General features: G+C 43.0%; 1 protein-coding gene across 2 annotated transcripts in view; it reads right to left on the reverse strand.

The window, feature by feature from the left end:
- Nucleotides 1–211: 211 nt before the first annotated feature.
- Nucleotides 212–18,734, reverse strand: part of STRIP2 (striatin interacting protein 2) — a 67,472-nt gene continuing 48,949 nt past the window's right edge. For both annotated transcript variants that reach the window (XM_084616872.1, XM_084616873.1), the window contains 3 exons: nt 7,812–7,916; nt 5,103–5,307; nt 212–2,417 (listed from right to left, as the gene is read on the reverse strand). In XM_084616872.1, the coding sequence (XP_084472998.1) occupies nt 2,167–2,417; nt 5,103–5,307; nt 7,812–7,916 (561 nt within the window). In that variant the 3' untranslated portion in view covers nt 212–2,166. The remainder of the gene's footprint in view (nt 2,418–5,102; nt 5,308–7,811; nt 7,917–18,734) is intronic.

Here is an 18,734-nt window from a genome sequence, read left to right on the forward strand (position 1 = left end):
TTGTTTGTTTGGTCTGCTTAGAAACATCAGAATAAAATAAACATCCACGATCCCATGATGTAGCATAAGGCCTGCACAGCGTTGGGAGATCTGAAGCAGAGAGATAAGAGTTCAGGTAGCTGAGGGGAGGACTGAACAAGCCTTGAATTTTTACAAAGAATATTAGCAACTTTTCTTCCAACACCTTAATTTGAGGAAATGCACACACCAGAGAAGTCACTCTGCTTTATTTTTCACACAATGTGTTTAAGAAGTGAACAGATTTACTATTGCCATTTCTTTGAAAAATGCCTTATCATACAAACCACATTAAGAACCATTCTCAGCCTCATTCCATTGTAATGAACACCGATGCTGGCGTAACAAATACTTGTGGCCTTATCTCATGTGCCCTTGAGATGCGGCTAGCACGACTACCGTCTACATGATGAAGTTTTGCCTGCAATATACTAACAAGTGCTGCTTCTACAAAAGCTGAATTCCTCTGTTCAGGAAGGACAAACAACAACAAGGTAAAACCCAAGATTGTTCTAAGGCCTTGGCTGTCCAGTATTGATGGGAAAACTCACAGCACATAGGCACTGCCACTATACCTTCAATGTTGCTTTTATGTGTCTCTCTCGCAAGGTCTCCTACTGACTGTCATGGGTTTTACAGTGCATACGCCATGCCAAGAGCCAAATCTCATTCAGTGGTTTAGCAACTGACTTTAATGTACTGGACAAATGATTTTGTTCTGACACATAAGCGACTCTCAGTTGTTATATCCATGCAACACAGGCTTAAGCGAAGGTAGACTATAACTGAACATTTATACTAAGCCCTAAACTTTCCAAGTTGTAGAAGTCTCACACCGAAATTCTCACACACCACCACAAAGCTATAGGCTATACAGTTCACTATTCTTTTCCCTCAGCACAGAAATGCTATGCCCCCCGCGCGCAAGCACACACACACACAGACACACACACACCATTTTACGCTAGAGCTCAAAGAATAGGCCCCCAACACCAAACAAATTCCTGTGTCTCAAAAAGTCAGGAGGGTCACTTTCAGCAAGACATTTTACAAGGCAACAGGAAGAGCTAAGTAGAAATCTAACAGGTTACAGTAATTGCACTTCATAAAAACGGCCCTGCTGCCCTCTCCTTCCAAAGAAGAACAAATCATTGTAAATTAACTGGGCACCTACAATAGACGAGAAAGAATCTCTTACGTGGCACCTTTTTGCAGTTTAGGTTGGTTACGTCTAGACAAATAAGTCCAGACTCACTTAAATATTAAGTAGAGCAGACCTGAGTCTGTCTAACTCCTTTACGGCTAGGACTTGTACATCATAGATACCTTACTGTTCATTTTACTTCAATACAAAGTTAAATGAATGTAGTGAGGGAGGAAAGTGCTGGATTCACAGGTGTGGTGAAAGATGCCACACTGCTAGCTCTGGAAACCAAAGTCCAGAGGTTTGGTTATACAACGCAAGCAGCAGTGAGGTTCCACCTCGAGAGGCAAAAAGGTAGTTTAGTTTCCATTGGCTTATTCAGTCTGTAGCCTCTGATGAGATGGTCAAATATCGCCAGTTATTGTTTACTTTCAATCTTTTGAGGTATTACGTGTCTAATCTAGGTGTTAATATGGTAGTGGGATGTCTAATCATCTCTCAGGCGACGTTCCAAGTTGAATCTGTGAAACATTTCTGTGCATTAGGCACAATGCAGGGCAGTCAGGCAAGGCAAAGACCTTTCACAGTATAGAAACGTAGCAAGCTTATCATACATGAACAACGCTAAGAAAGAAGTTAAGATACTCCGAGCCAGATTCTGATTTCCATTATCCTGGTGTAAACCTGGAATAAACTCCTCTGATGTCGGTCGAGTTTCTCTAGATTGTCACCAGTGTAACATCAGAATTTGGCCCTCAACCTCTACGTGCAGGTCTGTTTACATTAGATGGTCTCTAAAAGATTGGAGGAAAGAGAAGGTCTCTAAAAGATAGGGACACCACACTTTAGGGTGTCTGAATAGTTATAAAAAGTCAATTCTGATAAGGGAGATTTTTAGCCAGACTTCAGAACCCCCCAGTCAGAGAGTGACCTCTCCTTTCCCCAGGAAGTAGCATCTCAGAGCCTTACTGTGACGGTATTTGATTCAGGTAATCCTGTCATTGTCACTGAAAATGTAGCAACTCTTCCCAGCGGATTGGCTGAGAAAACACCTCTCTTTCTAGCCAGAGTTCATACGAGTAATGGAAATCTTCAGGGAGCTCCAGCCGTTGCCCCAGCACACTCTGCAAGCAATTGTCCACCGGTGCAAACTCTGAGTCCTGGGATTTATCATATCTCCGGCTATTAAAGGCTTCAATGTTGGCTCTTAGTGTGCATTCTTCAGCTTGGAAATCCCATGGTCTGGCATCAATATCTGCATTTGATAAGAAACACCACCCCCACAAGAGTATGAGAAAATCATTCCTTTTTTCTGACGTGGGATGAGGTTTTAACAGAAGTAAAGGATTGTGACCTCATCACACAGTCATATGCCCATGATGGTCAGATTCACAACAGTCGCTGCAAGAGCTTATTCCAAACCAGTTCATAGTATGTATATATATTTCATACACAAATCTCCTATATTAACATAATGTTACAGTTGCAAAGCATTCAAAAATTAGGCAGTAGCAGAATTAAGGTTAACTGTACAACCATAATTCTTCCCCTCTCTGTATGCATTATATTACACTTTTAATTAATTACATGAGCATATCATATTTTTCCATAGGACCCCACCATTTTTGCTGAAAATTGCCAAAGAAAACCTTTGGCCCGAGAAACAGACAAAGCATGGAAAATTTAACATTAAGTAAAATATGGCAAATGTGTAACTCACTGTAAATCATGGCTGTTAATGGGAAGCAAGTATAGGTGTTCGGGAATTATTGGCTGGATGCAATAACCATATTTCAGCCATGTAATATCATTCAGTAGTGTCATTCAGTCCCCCTGAAGTCCATTTCTATATGAAATAGTCATTCACACTATAAAGATGCAGTGAATTCACTGGTTTAAGGGGGAAAAGGTTTGATTGAGTGAGCTCAATGGCAACCCAGACATACATAGAATAAAAATAAACCCTCCTAGGGGAAAACAAGTCCAGGGCTGGTCTCTGAAAACCTGAGCATTTCCAAAGTAGTCTGACAGACTGTCCAGATCAAGATGTGATGTCTGCTGAGTACTGAGCCATGTTAAGTATCACATTATGTTGTTGCTTAAATCTCCTTTCCTGAAGGAATTTGGGATTCTGGCAAAATGCCATTTTCCATTAGATTCTTATGTCAGAGTAAACCATGGTGCAAGAGAGGAGCAAAATGTGGGGCAGAGAGGGGGACCCTAGTGCCAAAGTGCAGCACCCAGCGTAAGAGAAATACATACTACGCAGAAAGATCCAACCACAACCTCCTACAAGTCATCCTCGCTCTAGCCCAGTGGTGGGCAATCTGCAGTCCATCAGGGCAATCTGATTGCAGCCCGCCGCTTCCCACAGCTTCCCTTGGCTGGGAACGGTGAACTGCGGCCACTGAGAGCTGTGGGGGGCTGTGCCTGCGGGCGGTCAACGTCAGCAATGTCAGCTACAGGTTGCCCCCACTGCTCTAGCCTCACCATCTTTTCTTTGCACTAGTTGTAAAAATCATCCTTCATTTCTGTGTTTCCAGCTCATTATTCTGAACAGTGGCTGGTAAATTAGTTTTTTAAAAAATGGCGAGACCTCGTTTTAAGAAAAAAAAAACAAAAAACAAAACTGTAGGTTTTCTGCTTCTTCTGTCTGTGAGCGTCGAGTGCCTAAAACTCTCCCGGCAGCCAAAAGCATGAAGTAGCTGCGCACCATCTGCAGGACAAAGCATTCCTGCTACTGTCTTCACTCACTTCAAGAAGCAAAGAGCAAGTGGAGGAAAACAGTTTTATGGTAAATAATTCAAAATGGACACATGTCAAAATTAAAAAAAAAAAAAACATTAAGCTTTTGTGTCATGTGTTTCCTTTTCGGATTTCACTAAACTCCACAGTGAAACGAGATTAATGAGTTCTATCCTTGATTCTCCTGAATCAGCACAACATATATGTTAGGGCTCTCAAAAGCAAAGGGTGAACGCTTAAATCATTAACAAATCATTTTAATTGAAATTAAACTCCCTAAAGTGTTTTTATATATAGCCAATTTCTCCTACTCATTTAACCTACTCCTCCCTCAAAACTTAAGTACGGGGTTTTGATAGTGTCCCATTCATATGAATTTCTTAGAAAGTTGCAGTGTCACCTGGCCCTTGGCTTAATCCTCATTAGGTGATATAAGTAGCATGGACACAATACAAGTTTTAAGGCCAGGTTGTCAAGGCAAAGAAATGTGTTTAGAACCTTCCTTCCTCTTTAACCAAGCCTGGGATTCAGATTACCCTACTGAATTAACCACAAAGCAAGGGCACTGAGTGTGTAGTCAGCTGCATCCCATGGGTTAATGCATCACTGTAGTTGTCAGAATCCTTCTCACAGCTGTTATTGTAGAAAATACGGAGGGGAAAAAGATGGAAACTATATCCCAGGGGTGGCAGATATGCAGCCCACAGGCCAAAACACAAGCTTGCACAATGTAGCCTGTAGCAACCCTCACCTTTAGTTCAGAGATGTGACCTGCAAGCCCTACTAGTTAGATTTTCACACACTGGCCACATTTACACCCGCAGACTTGATGCGATTACAGGCACAGCCAGTTACTTGATGTACAAAATGACCTCAACTGCACACAACATTGCACCTGCAGTTTTTACATTTGCAAAGTAGCAGGTGCAAATGGAGGCCGAGTTGAGGTAGTGCTGAAACACAAGTCCTACAGATCCCAGCTGATAATGCTTTGAGTACTCACGTGATGGGAGGTTGGATGCAATCTGTGTTATCTTAAGCAAATCAGATGTGGTCTTAAGGCTTCTGACCAGCTACCAGGGCAGCCCTCAGCCAGACCAAGTTTGTAGGGTCCTGATGGATCAGCAGGTCAAACTAAATGTGCAGTAGCATCAACCAAGAACCCAGAGACGGTGCTTTTTCCAGGGATACTCACCGTTGCCATAAGCCCAGTCATCGTTCATGCGGTGACGCACTTTCTGGTAAATGGCAGACATCGTTTTCATGTTGCTCTTTCTCCACTGGCGCCCAAGGTACTTGGTCTGGATCTTCAAGAGTTTCAGCACATACAGCTGCATCATGGCCTGCTTCACTTTCAGAGCGCGTTTCAGGATCGGGGCGGATTTAAAAACCACCAGCATCTACCAAATCACCAACAAAAATGTTGTCAGCACATTCCCAAGTTCTTAGCCGCTCTGACACCCTGGTGGCAAACATAGTACAAAACACAGAGAAACTGAATAGGGACAGTCAGCAGAGCAGGTAAATTGTGGAGGGTGGGTAATAAACTTTTCTAACTATCCTTTTGCAGAGGAGGGTTTCTGTAAGGGAACTGACTCCTAGATTAATATAACTTTAATATGGACCAACGTGGGGGGAAGTAAAACTGGCAGCACAGCAGATCTTAAGAGTATTCAAAACAATTGGCCAGCCTGAACCCCCAGCAGGGGCATTCACTGTGGCCCATTGACACCCTGCAGACTCTTTTTGGGGCACGATAATCTAGACTTACTGAGCTCCACTCCCTTCTCTCCTCATCTTCCTCTGCTTCTCCTCAAAAAAAACTGTTATGTGATCCCATCCATCACTAGGGCGCCTCCTCCTGGTGGCTCTGGGGATTAGCGCCTTCCAGGTCTGATGCCCCCTTCTGCCGCTTCTTCATGTGCCCTGCCACATATCTCTGTTTGCGACTCAGAGTACTCCCTCTTCATTACTTGGCCCTCCAGCCAGGTCACGACAGTTCTCCCCTTCCGGGGCATCAAGGTCCTATCAGACGACTGGCCCAGGCAGTCTTCTGCTCCACTGCCCAGTCTGTGCTGCCCTTTACTCCGGGTTCCATTCCAGGAACCCTATGCCTAGCAACCGTGGTCTGCTTTCTCCCTGACCCTGTTGCTCTTTCCCTGCACTCCCCCTTACATCTTCTGACTCCCGACCCTGGGTTTACCAGCCCAAACTCCCCCCCTCCCAGGGAGTAATGGAAGATCACTTAACTGCATATCCCCAACCGCGTCTCCCAGGGAGTGACTACAGACTACTTCCCCTGCAGCCCCTTTCTGCTGCCAACTTCCTGCTCCGACTGCATGTTCGCTCTTCCCTGCCCTTTCCTCCCTAACGGAGCCATACGTAACGTTCTAGGCACCATCTCCCAGTTTCTTCTTGTGTCAACATCCCACATTCTAGTTACAGAAACTCCTTGCTTAATGTTGTAGTTATGTTCCTGAAAAATGCTACTTTAAGCAAAATGATGTAAAGTGATGTAAATGTAAATGTAAAGTAAAATTCAATTTCCCCATAAGAATTAATGTAAATAGGGGGGTTAGGGAAATTTTTTAATATATAACACACACACAGTATAAGTTTTAAAGAAACAATTGAATACTGTACACAGCCATGATGATTGGGAAGCTTGGTTGAGGGGGTGGAGTCAGAGGGGGAGATGGTTCCCAGGGAATGCCTTACTGCTAAATGATGAACTAGCACTAGGCTGAGCCCTCAAGGGTTAACACGTTGTTGTTAATGTAGCCTCACACTCTACCAGGCAGCACGAATGGAGGGAGGGGAGACAGCATGGCAGAGAGAGACAGAGACACACACACACTGTGTGTGAGTGTGTGAGAGAGAGAGAGAGATGTGCTTTGCCCCTTTAAGTACGCTGACCCCACTCTAGGTACATTTCCTTTTTAAGTAGATCAACAAGTTGAGACAGCAGCTGCTGGCAGCAAGCTCCCTCGGTCCTGAGACCTGTCGTGTCCTGTCCCCCAACCCCATTCTGTGAAGATGGCTAAATGGGGTAAAGGAGCGGGGGCAGAGGTGAAAGTAAGCTGGTATGGTCAGGTATGGCATACCGGCAAGAGCTGGTATGCTGGACCGGACCGGCTTCCCCAGGCCAGCGATTTAAAGGGCCTGGGAATTCAAAGGCCTCGCCCCTCCTGCTTGAGGCCCTGCCCCTTCCGGTTGAGGCCCTGCCCCTGCTCAGGACTCCAACGTACCGGTAAGTCCTTTAAGTTACTTTCACCCGAGTGGGGGGACAGGAGCAGGGGGAGGGGGACACCTCTGACATTAGCACCCCTGTTCCCCTTTTCCCACCCCCACACAGCAAGCAGGAGGCTCCTGGGAGCGGCTCCAAGGCAGAGGGCAGGAGCAGCACATGGCAGTGGAGGGAGGGACAGCTGAACTGCCAGCAATTGATAGCCTTCTGCATGGCTGCCACACAGGGAACTTAGGGGAGCCAACAGGGGGGCTGCTGGTCCACCCTGATTTCAAACCCCCACCAGCTCCAACGGGCTGCTCTTTCTGCAAGCAGTGGGCAAAGCAGGTGGCTGCCAAACAACTTTATAAGGGAGGATCGCGCAACTTTAAATGAGCATGTTCCCTAATTGATCAGCAACGAAACAACGTTAACCGGGATGACTTTAAGTGAGGAGTTACTGTAGTTTAAATGTTTTCTTGCCAAGGGCAAGATCCAGGGAGAGAAATTAGCTTCATCATCCTAATCGGATAGCAAGCTCTTAGACATAGAAGGCTGTTCCTTCCTGCATCAAGGATGGGCAGATGTAGTGCAGTACACTCGCTCACATCAAAACGCCATTAAATGCACCACAGGATCTCTGCAACAAAGGGCGAAACCCCCCAGACCCCAGCTCACCATTGTCCTAGAATGTTTCCACTTGGTCAGCTTGTTGAGGAGCCTCAGCAGGTTAATACAGGAGAACAGGTTCCTCCAGCAGAACTGGTTGTTGTCCCCAGCTTCCTGCAGACAGACACAGGAGGGAAAAGGGTCAGTTCAATGCTACTGCCTGCAGCATTAAAGTGGCACCTCCCCAGAAATCTCCTTGGGTACCCGCATGGCCCCACAGTATGCCAACATTTTTATGGCTGACTTAGAACAACGCTTCCTCAGCTCTCGTCCCCTAACGCCCCTACTCTACTTGCGCTATATTGATGACATCTTCCTCATCTGGACCCATGGAAAAGAAGCCCTTGAGGAATTCCACCATGATTTCAACAATTTCCATCCCACCATCAACCTCAGCCTGGTCCAGTCTACACAAGAGATCCACTTCCTGGACACTACAGTGCTAATAAACGATGGTCACATAAACACCGCCCTATACCGGAAACCTACTGACCGCTATTCCTATCTACATGCCTCCAGCTTTCAACCTGATCACACCACACAATCCATCGTCTACAGCCAAGCTCTGTGATACAACCGCATTTGCTCCAACCCCTCAGCCAGAGACAAACACCTACAAGATCTCTATCAAGCATTCTTACAACTACAATACTCACCTGCGGAAGTGAAGAAACAGATTGATAGAACTAGAAGAGTTCCCAGAAGTCACCTACTACAGGACAGGCCTAACAAAGAAAATAACAGAATGCCACTAGCTGTCACCTTCAGCCCCCAACTAAAACCCCTCCAACGCATTATTAAGGATCTACAACCTATCCTGAAGGATGACCCAACACTCTCACAAATCTTGGGAGACAGGCCAGTCCTTGCCTACAGACAGCCCCACAACCTGAAGCAAATACTTACCAGCAACCACATACCACACAACAGAACCACTAACCCAGGAACCTATCCTTGCAACAAAGCCCGTTGCCAACTGTGCCCACATATCTATTCAGGGGACACCATCACAGGGCCTAATCACATCAGCCACACTATCAGAGGCTCGTTCACCTGCACATCTACCAATGTGATCTATGCCATCATGTGCCAGCAATGCCCCTCTGCCAGGTACATTGGTCAAACTGGACAGTCTCTACGTAAAAGAATAAATGGCCCCAACAAATCAGATGTCAAGAATTATAGCATTCATAAACCAGTCGGAGAACACTTCAATCTCTCTGGTCACGTGATTACAGACATGAAAGTTGCGATATTACAACAGGAAAACTTTAAAACCAGACTCCAGCGAGAGACTGTTGAATTGGAATTCATTTGCAAATTGGATACAATTAACTTAGGCTTGAATAGAGACTGGGAGTGACTAAGTCATTATGCAAGGTAACCTATTTCCCCTTGTTTTTTCCTACCGCCTCCCCGTTCCTCAGACGTCCTTGTTAAACCCTGGATTTGTGCTGGAAATGGCCCACCTTGATCATCATACACATTGTAAGGAGAGTGGTCACTTTAGATAAGCTATTAGCGGCAGGAGAGTGGGGTGGGGGGAGAGAAAACCTTTTGTAGTGGTAAACACCCATTTTTTCATGGTTTGTGTGTATAAGAACATCTTCTGTATTTTCCACAGTATGCATCTGACGAAGTGAGCTGTAGCTCACGAAAGCTTATGCTCAAATAAATTGGTTAGTCTCTAAGGTGCCACAAGTCCTCCTTTTCTCCTTGGGCAAAGTTATTTTATGAACATCTGACAGTGGCATCTGCACAGTTCTCATCCCATATAAAAGACAAGGGCATTGAACACCATAACACCCTCATCTGGCTGGCTAATCACTCTGCTTACAAGCTGACAGACACTGGGAAAAGCCATTCTGAAAAGCCCACTGGTAATGCTGAGGATTTAATCTGTGCATATGTTAAGAGAAAGGGATAAGATGGAAGTGCAGTCACCCGCTTGTGTTATCCAGGGAACTACCTGCTGCAGTATACTTGCATTCATTGTTTACATACAGAGACAGAATTACAGCCTAATAATCACCATTTATTTACAGAATTATGTTTTTTGGATTTTATATATGAATTTGCACATCACCACAGGCATTGGGGACATTTAGCAGATAAATCAAATGAAATTACATAACAGATGACAAACAATAGTATGGGTCATAGGAGGACAAAGCTTTTATACTGCAGAGATCACATTGGCATTTTTTTAAATTCTACTCATATAATATATAGAAGCAGTATATCAAATAATCACCCACCAGCTCCTATTTGTGCAGATTGTGTCTGTTTCTCCTCCAGGAGGAGCAGATATAAAACAAGCGCACATTGGATTAGAAGATCATATTTCTATGGTACCTTTCATCCCAAACTAGCCCCAACACCACTTCCAAAGCAGCAGAACTGAAATGCAGCTACTTTTGGAGTGAAGGGCAGCACCTAACCGTGCAGAGTATGCTGCTTGACAGAGAAAATGGACATCATGGCCAAGGATGCAAGAATAAATTGCTACATGTACATAAAGCTCCCCTAGATTTTAAATAGGTGTTCATGCAGAGAAGACAGAACCTGGAATTTGAAGATCTTGTCTGTTAGCCCTGGTATTCTAGAGATTTCAAACCAGATCCAGTCCCTCAGGCTTTATCATCAATTTTTGGGGGTAATAAACATCAATTTAAAAAATCAAAACGGACTAAAATGACCCCCCAAATGGAGGATGTTCATTTGTATCTGATCTGTGACGTCGGTGTCCAATTTGGGAGGTAAGCTCCTCACGGCAAGGACCATCTCCCTCTATTTGTACACGCTTGAGCTCTCTGTTGGTGCACAATGATCGATTTGGGAATAAGGGCAGATACTAGTACTGGCAGATTTCTAAGCCATTTACATTTGTCTAGCAAATACCTAGGAACCCATGAGAAACTGAAACGTGTCACATGGCACAAATACTAGGCCTGCTCAAAGGAAGAGCTCTGAGCCGTGAGAGGAGGCTGGGAGACAACGAAGCGGCTTTTGTAAGAAAGGACACCACTATCATATTTCACCTCTTAAAGGCCAGGTCTACACTAGAAACTTTTGCTGGTATAACAACATCTGTTAGAGGTGTGGGTTCTTTTTAAACAACATTTTTATAATCAGAAATAGCCCTTGTGTAGACAGTTATGCCAACAAGGAAGTGATTTTGCCAGCATAGATTATTTTGTTCAGGCAACTGGTATAAGCTATACCAGTACAGCATATTTTCACTGGTAGAAGCTGTGTCTACACAAGGAGGGTCTACCTGCACAGCTATAGCAGCAAACCTTTTCCAGTGCAGGCGAGACTATAGAGGCAATCTGCCACTAAACATCAATCAAATGGAGTGCAGAATTTAGCCAGACAGGAAACCCCCGTGGCTGTAAAGTATTCCTCATGACAACGTACAGTCCTGACCTGCAAACTGCAACAGGCTGTGTTTCTCCAGCCAGAACGCTTTCATGCACGCAAAGCCTTTTTAACTTAACTAGTCTTGGTTTTGTTATTGTTGTTTTGGGTTACCAACAGTATTATAATGGTGGGCTGGAATTATTTTTGCTATCATCCTTACTTTAACTGTAAAGCTTAATTACTCTAAGTCTTCACACCTCCTTTATGAAGGAGCAATTATCCAATAGGCAACAAGAACATCCCCTGGAATTACACTGCTAAACTGGCTCACACGCTCTCCAACTCCTCTAATGAGGAAAGATTAAGCAAGACCTGGCTCTGCTCTTTTCTCACAGCGTTTTCACAGGAGACCAAAGAAGCGAGTCTCGTGTTCCCTGTCTGACGACAGTGTAACCAGGCGAGATTGCACTTCTTTCTTCCCTTTACTGTCTCCCTGGGGAACCCTGCCTCCCATCTGACAACAATGTACATGGCACTCCGCCTGAGAAAAGGGGAGGGGGACACTGAGCTGACCCAAAGGCGGTTATGTTTTACCCTAGTCCTTTTCATTAGCCTTCCTCTCCCCCGACCTCTGGATTTTTTTGGACTGCCTCTGAAAAAGAAGCTACATTTTTAAAAATCTCATTGATTTACTCCTTCTGTATCAATTTTCCATGGAAGCAGAATGTAAATACATAATCTATTTCTTTGTATTCAACCCGCATCAGGGATATTTTCATTCCCACAGGGCACAATCAACTGCTATGTCAGCTAAGAAATATGTAATCATAACATTAACAAAGTTCAAACCAGGGCATCAGTGAAGTATAACACCTTTTCATTAGATGCAGAAAATTCTAGTTGAAGCAATACATTTCACACACTCCCTCTCTCTCTCCCTCTCCTCCCCCCTTTATAAGGAACATTAGGGCATGTTTCAGTCCTATTAAATAAGGTGATCTCAAACTGGGGCTCGTGACCCCTCGGGGGGTTGCGAGGGTATTACGTGGGGATCACAAGCGGTCAGCCTCCACCCCCAAATCCCACTTCACTTCCAGCATTTATAATAGTGTTTAATATAAAAAACAGTGTTTTTAATTTATAAGGGGGGGTCGCACACAGAGGCTTGCTGTGTGAAAGGGGTCACCAATACAAAAGTTTGAGAACCACTGAAAAACATGTTTTTCAGGGGCGGGGGCGGCAGGGGATTCTTAGTTTTATTTCACTTGTTAAAACATAACATGCCGTTTCCATGTAAACAAGCCACTAACTGATGGAAAGAAAGAAAATCTTTGTAACAACTCCGGCAGAGTGATCCATAGATCCCAAGAGAGAAAGAAAAAATATCCATCATCTACACACAGACCTACGAAAAGCCTCCAGACCTAGCTTAAAATGTAAGAATTTGGGTGCTGAGCGTACCAGCCCAGACATAAATGTAACATCTACTATCCAGCTCAGCCATGGAACCAACCAAGAAAACTCAGAAGAGGAAAGAAAAGTGAAAACTAAGACTTGGCTAAGTAGGACGACCTACTGCAACGATATAGCACACACAAGGTCATGAAAGGATCACCTTAGACCTATGAGAAGAGGAGCTGGGTGCACCTTACTCCCCAGCAGTCTTCCCAACAGCAGTACAGCTGCAAATTCCACAGAACTCTTAGGTACGGCAAGATGAGAGTTTCCAGGAAGAAAATCATAAGCATCTCATGAGCTTCTTACAAATGTATTTCAGTTGCTAGAAGTGCAAAAGCATATGGGACAGTGGTTCAGGGGTCCCCTTACATATTCAAATTATTCCTTCCAAATGTACTTATTGACATTATGGAAGGGAAGAGACCTCGATAGGTCATCAAGTCCAGCCCCCTGACCTGAGGAAGGACCAATTAAGGTCAGGCTTGACAAAGCCCTGGCAGGAATGATTTAGTTGGGGATTAGGCTCTGCTTTGAGCAGGGGGTTGGACTAGATGACCTCCTGAGCTCCCTTCCAACCCCGATATTCTAGGATTCTATACTCCTAAGAAAACCTAGCCCATCCCTGACAGGTGTTTGTCCATCCTGTTCTTAAAACCCCCCAGTGATGGGGATTCTACAACCTCCCTTGGAAGCCCGTTCCAAGGATCTTAACTGTCCTTACAGGTAGAAAGTTTTTCCTAGTATCTAACCTAAATCTCCCTTGCTGCAGATTAAGCCCATTCCTGCTTGTCCTACCTTTAGTGGACAACTGATCTAATTCTCTTTATAACAGCCCTTAACATATTTGAAGCTGTTAACAGGTCCCCCCCACGGTTTTCTTTTCTCAAGACTAAACTTGCCCAGTTTTTTTAAGCTTTCCTCATTGGTCAGGTTTGCTAAATGTTTTAGCATTTTTGTTGCTCTCCTTAGAACTCCCTCCAATTTGTCCACATCTTTTCTGAAGTGTGGTACCCAGAATTGGACACAGTACTCCTGCTGAGGCCTCCCCAGGGGTTGAGTAGACCAGGACATTTACCTTCTGAGTCTTACATGCAACATTCTTGTTAATACATCCGTGAATGATATTCCTTTTTCACAACTGTATCACACTATTGACTCATATTCAATTAGTGATCCACTATAAACCCCAAATCCTTTTCAGCAGTGCTACTGCCTAGCTAGTTATTCCCCATTTTGTAGTTGTGCATTTGATTTTTCCCTTCTTAAGAAAAGTAATTTGCACTTATCTTCGTTGAATTTCATCTTGCTGAATTCAGACCAATATAACAACTCTGGATATACTTGATATCCATTGAAGGATACAATCCCATTTTTAATCTTGTTAAATTCTACTCCTTAACTACTTCCTGTGGCAATGACTTCAACAATGTAATTACATATTGTATGAAAGAGTATCCATTTACTGGTTTTGATTTCCCCCACTCTTTACATTTAATTGACTGTCCCCTTGTTCGTGTATTATGAGACAGTGAGAAAAAAGCTCCCAATCTACTTGTCTCCTCTAATTTTCCTCCTTTCTAAAGCTATTCCAGTCTTTTCAATTGCTCCTAACATAGGCATTTTTCAGACCCTTGATCATTCTCATCACTCCTCGCTGAACCCTCTCCAGTTCTGCAATATCCTTTTGACTAGCATGGGACACAGGATCCAAGTGAGGCTGCACCACTGATTTTCTAAAGGTATTAGGATAGTGTCTCTATTATTCTCCACCCCATTCTTTATACAGCCCAACAGCTTGCTTGCTTTTTTTGGATCTCAGCTGTACACAGAACAGAAGTTTCATTGAGCTGTTTACAGTGACACCCAGTACCCTTTCTTGAATTGAGATAGTCAGTTTAGAACCCTGTATGGTATATGAATAGTTGCTTTTCCCCCCCTTCAATGTGCCTCCAACTACTTTGCATTGGTCAACCTTGAATTTAATCTGCCATGGTGTTGCCCATTTCCCTGGCTTGTTTAGATCTCTCTGAAGCAGGGTGGATTGATTTAAATCAAAGCAATTTAAATCATGATTTAAATCACCAAGTGGAAAACCTCAATTTAAATAATTGATTTTAATCAACTCTTCCATTTATACTTCAGTTATTTTCTAAAGAAAGTTACATGCTTATTAGATGATATAACCATTAAACCATGTTGATTTACTACTAAATAGACCCGTTGCACCAGATTTGGTGCATCTTTTTGCTACCTAGGAGGGTACCCTAGAACTACAGTAGAACCTCAGAGTTACGAACAACAAATTACAAAATGACCCATCAACCACACACCTCATTTGGAATCGGAATTACACAATCAGGCAGCAGCAGAGAAAAAACAGCAAATACAGGAGAGTACTGTGTTACACGTAAACTACTAAAAAAAATAAAGGGAAAGTTAAAAAAAGATTTGACAAAGTAAGGGAACTGTTTCTGTGCTTGTTTCATTTGAATTAAGATGATTAAAAGCAGCATTTTCCTTCTACATAGTAAAGTTTCAAAGCTGTATTAAGTCAATGTTCAGTTGTAAACTTTTGAAAGAACCACCATAACATTTTGTTCAGAGTTACGAACATTTCAGAGTTACAAACAACCTCCATTCCCAAGGTGTTTGCAACTTTGAGGTTCTACTGTCTATACATGTATTTGAGTAATTATATAGTTTAATATTTTTAGATTCTTATTAATTGTATATTTTTAGTATGTTAGAATATGGTGAATGATATATTGCTTATTTACTAGATAATTAATGATGTTTTGCCTATGATTTGTGTCAAGCTGAATTAGGCTGGTAACTGGAATTTAATTTAACACAAAACAGCATATAAAATTTATTTGTATTAAACAAAACAACCTTAAGTGTTTTGGACACACAAATTTCTCTTATCAAAACATGTTTCACATTTACAACTAAATGATTTATTAAACAGAGGGATTAACTCTAGTCAGTGAATTTAACTGATTATTTTTGGTCAGCCTGGGAAAAATTTTCAAATATGCCTAAGTAAAAGTGACTGGAGCTTAAGTTCTTACTTGCCTAAATCTCTTGAAAATGAGACAGACAGACAGTCTCCTAAGCTACTTAGGCTGACCTATTCCATATTTATAAAGCTTGACCTCAAAAGTCAGATGTTTTCCCCCTGATTTCTATAGAAAAGCAGCCTGTAACTCAAAGTTTTCGATAGATTCAGCATATTTATTTTTTATTTAAATGTTTTAAGAGTTTATAATAAGTTTAGATCTTAACATACTTTGTATTGCATTCATATTTCATTATATTAACAGGTTTATTTTTTGAAAGAAAAAATTATGATTTCAATAATCAAAAAATATAATTTAAATAAAATAGGATTTTTTTAAAATAATCTTTTTATCCACCCTGTTCTGAAGTTCCTCACAGTCCTCTCTGGTCCCAATTAACCTAGATAGCAAAATTTGCAGATGACACAAAGTTATCTCACTACTCACCTCTTTTCCATATTATTAATATATCCCCTAAGGTCCCCACTGATAACCTGTTACCATTATGAAAACTGACCATTTAATCCTACTCTGCATTCCATTTTCTAACCATTTTTTTGAGCCATGACAATACTTTGCCTCTCACCCAATGACTACACCTAACTTCTTTAGTAGACTCTTGTAAGGGACCTTTGCTAAGGCCTTTTGGAAGTCTCAGTAATGTCATCTAGTTCTTCTATATCCACTACTTCATTAACATGTTCACTATCTTCTTTGCCTTCACCCTGTCCAATTAGTTGTAATTGGTAGCTTTTGTTCATCGCCAAGAGATCCTGTTGAAAGTGTCTTTCAAGCTGGCACCACCTTCTTCAGGTTCTCCTTCCATGTCTCGAACCACATTTTTCTAAACCTTCTTTGTGGTCTTCATCCTATGACTGCCAGATCTTGTGCTCTCTGGCCAACATATCCTGTGTCATATTGCCTCACAAGACCCTGCCACTGCAGTCAAAACTCCCTCAACTTTCCTGTGCGGAGGACCACCTGCATCATGGCTCATACCATTCCACTGGATAGCCTATCAGCTCTTGTCGGACCCACTGTCCACATGAGTGTTCTCATTTTGGCAATGTGAAGTAGTTGTACTCCCTCTCTTTCTCATTGCCCAGCATTCTGACTTGTACGTCCTGGCTGGCCTTAAGCATAGTCTTATACACTTTGCTCTTTAGTTTACTTGGCTTATCCTTATTGCAGGGAATTCCCAGCAACTCCCTGCATTTGCACCAAGTGCTCTTAATGCGACTCCTAGCACACACATGCACATTCCCGTCATGGCTCAACAATGAATGGAGGAATTTGAATTGTTGCACAGATTTTAACTCTATACCACCTAGTTTTACTGGCTCCCCATTGTCCTTCTCAATGAAGCAACGTGTGTATTCCACCTTTCATCTGCTGACTCATAAGCCATTTTCTTCTAATGACACCCTCCATGGTTCTAGATCCCTTTCCATTTAGTATTACGTGTGCACAGCAGTACAAATAAATAATGTCTAAAGAATTCTAAGAGATTAGTGAGACAACTTTCCTTTGCTGAATCTCTGCTGGTCAGACCCAATCAGATCATGATCTTCCAGATGATTTGTTATTCTATTACTGATTATCTTCCTTAATTGCTCCCTTTAACCCTTGGAGATCCAGTGAATCCACTGATTCTTTTGTAGGCTTCCTGCTTCTGAAACAAAGACTCTAGTGTTGGTTTTACCTCTAGCTATTTGCTCTTTGAACTCCATTTTGGCCCTTCTAATTAGCCTTTTACTTAAAGCCTGCTGTAATTTATACTCCTGTTTATTGGATTCACTAAGGTTAGATTTCCAAATTTTAAAGGATTTCTCTTTGGCTTGAATAGCCCCTCAAAAGCTTGGCATTTAGGCCTGGTCTTCACTCGAAAATTAAGTCAATACAACTATGTTGCTCAAAGTTGTGAAAAATCCACACCCCTGAGCAACACAGTTAAACAGACCTAAGCCAGGGTATAGACAAGGTATAGACAGCGCTAGGTCAAACGTAGAATTCTCCGGTCGACCTAACTACTGCCTTGGGGGTGGATTACCTATGCCAACGGCAGCATACGTAGCATCTTCACTGCAGTGTTTTAAGTGTAGACGAGCCCTTAGTCATATAATGGTTTACTCCATGGCCTCCTGGTTCTCTTTTTATCCAGTGGTATGCATGGCTTCTGAGACTCCATTTTCCTTCGTAGCATCCAAGTCAACTCCAGGGATTTTATGGCCTTTACTTTCAGCTTTATGTCCTTTTTGACTAACCTTCTCATATTATTCAAATCTCCTCTTCTAAAGTTTAGTGTCACTTTCTGGTACTTTACCTGTCCTATGGACATTAAACCTAATTATACTGTAGCTACTCTCCTTTAATGGCTCAGCAACCATCCCCACTCGAACTAGCTTCGCTTTGTGACTTCAGATTAAATCCAGAACAGTTTCTCCCCTAGCATGTTCTAGAAGGAGAGGTGTACAGTAACTGGAGTTTGAGAGCTTTTGTCCTTATGGGTGCTCTATTGTTGGATGCGCGTGTGCCCATGTACTCTTGACCGGAGTGCCTGTGCGTCCACACCTGCATTCCACACATCCTCATGCTCTGGTGTGAGAGTATATAGGGAAGGACAGACCCGCCAATGCTCTATTTTGTCCTCAACTTGTAGTTGAGTTAAAAATTGAGGCAAATCCTTGCCTGACCCCTTCTCTCCTACTCAGGGATGGGGAAAAGGGCCAATCTGCCACCCCTCTGGGGAGCAGTATCCTTGCCTGGCCCCCAGTTCAGGGATAACATAAGAACGGCCATACTGGGTCAGAACAGTGGTCCATCTAGCCCACATCCAGTCCTCTGACAGCGGCCAGTGCCAGATGCTTCAGAGGGAATGAACAGAACAGGGCAGCTATTGAGTGATCCATGCCCTGTCATCCAGTCCCAGCTTCTGGCAAACAAACAGAGGGACACTTCAGAGAATGGTTTTGCATCCCTGCCCATCCTGGCTAATAGCCATTGATGGACCTGTCCTCCATAACTTACCTAGTTCTTTTTTGAACCCTGTTAT

Source organism: Lepidochelys olivacea, assembly GCF_965140295.1.
Source record: "Lepidochelys olivacea isolate rLepOli2 genome assembly, chromosome: 1".
Taxonomy (NCBI): Eukaryota; Metazoa; Chordata; order Testudines; family Cheloniidae; genus Lepidochelys; species Lepidochelys olivacea.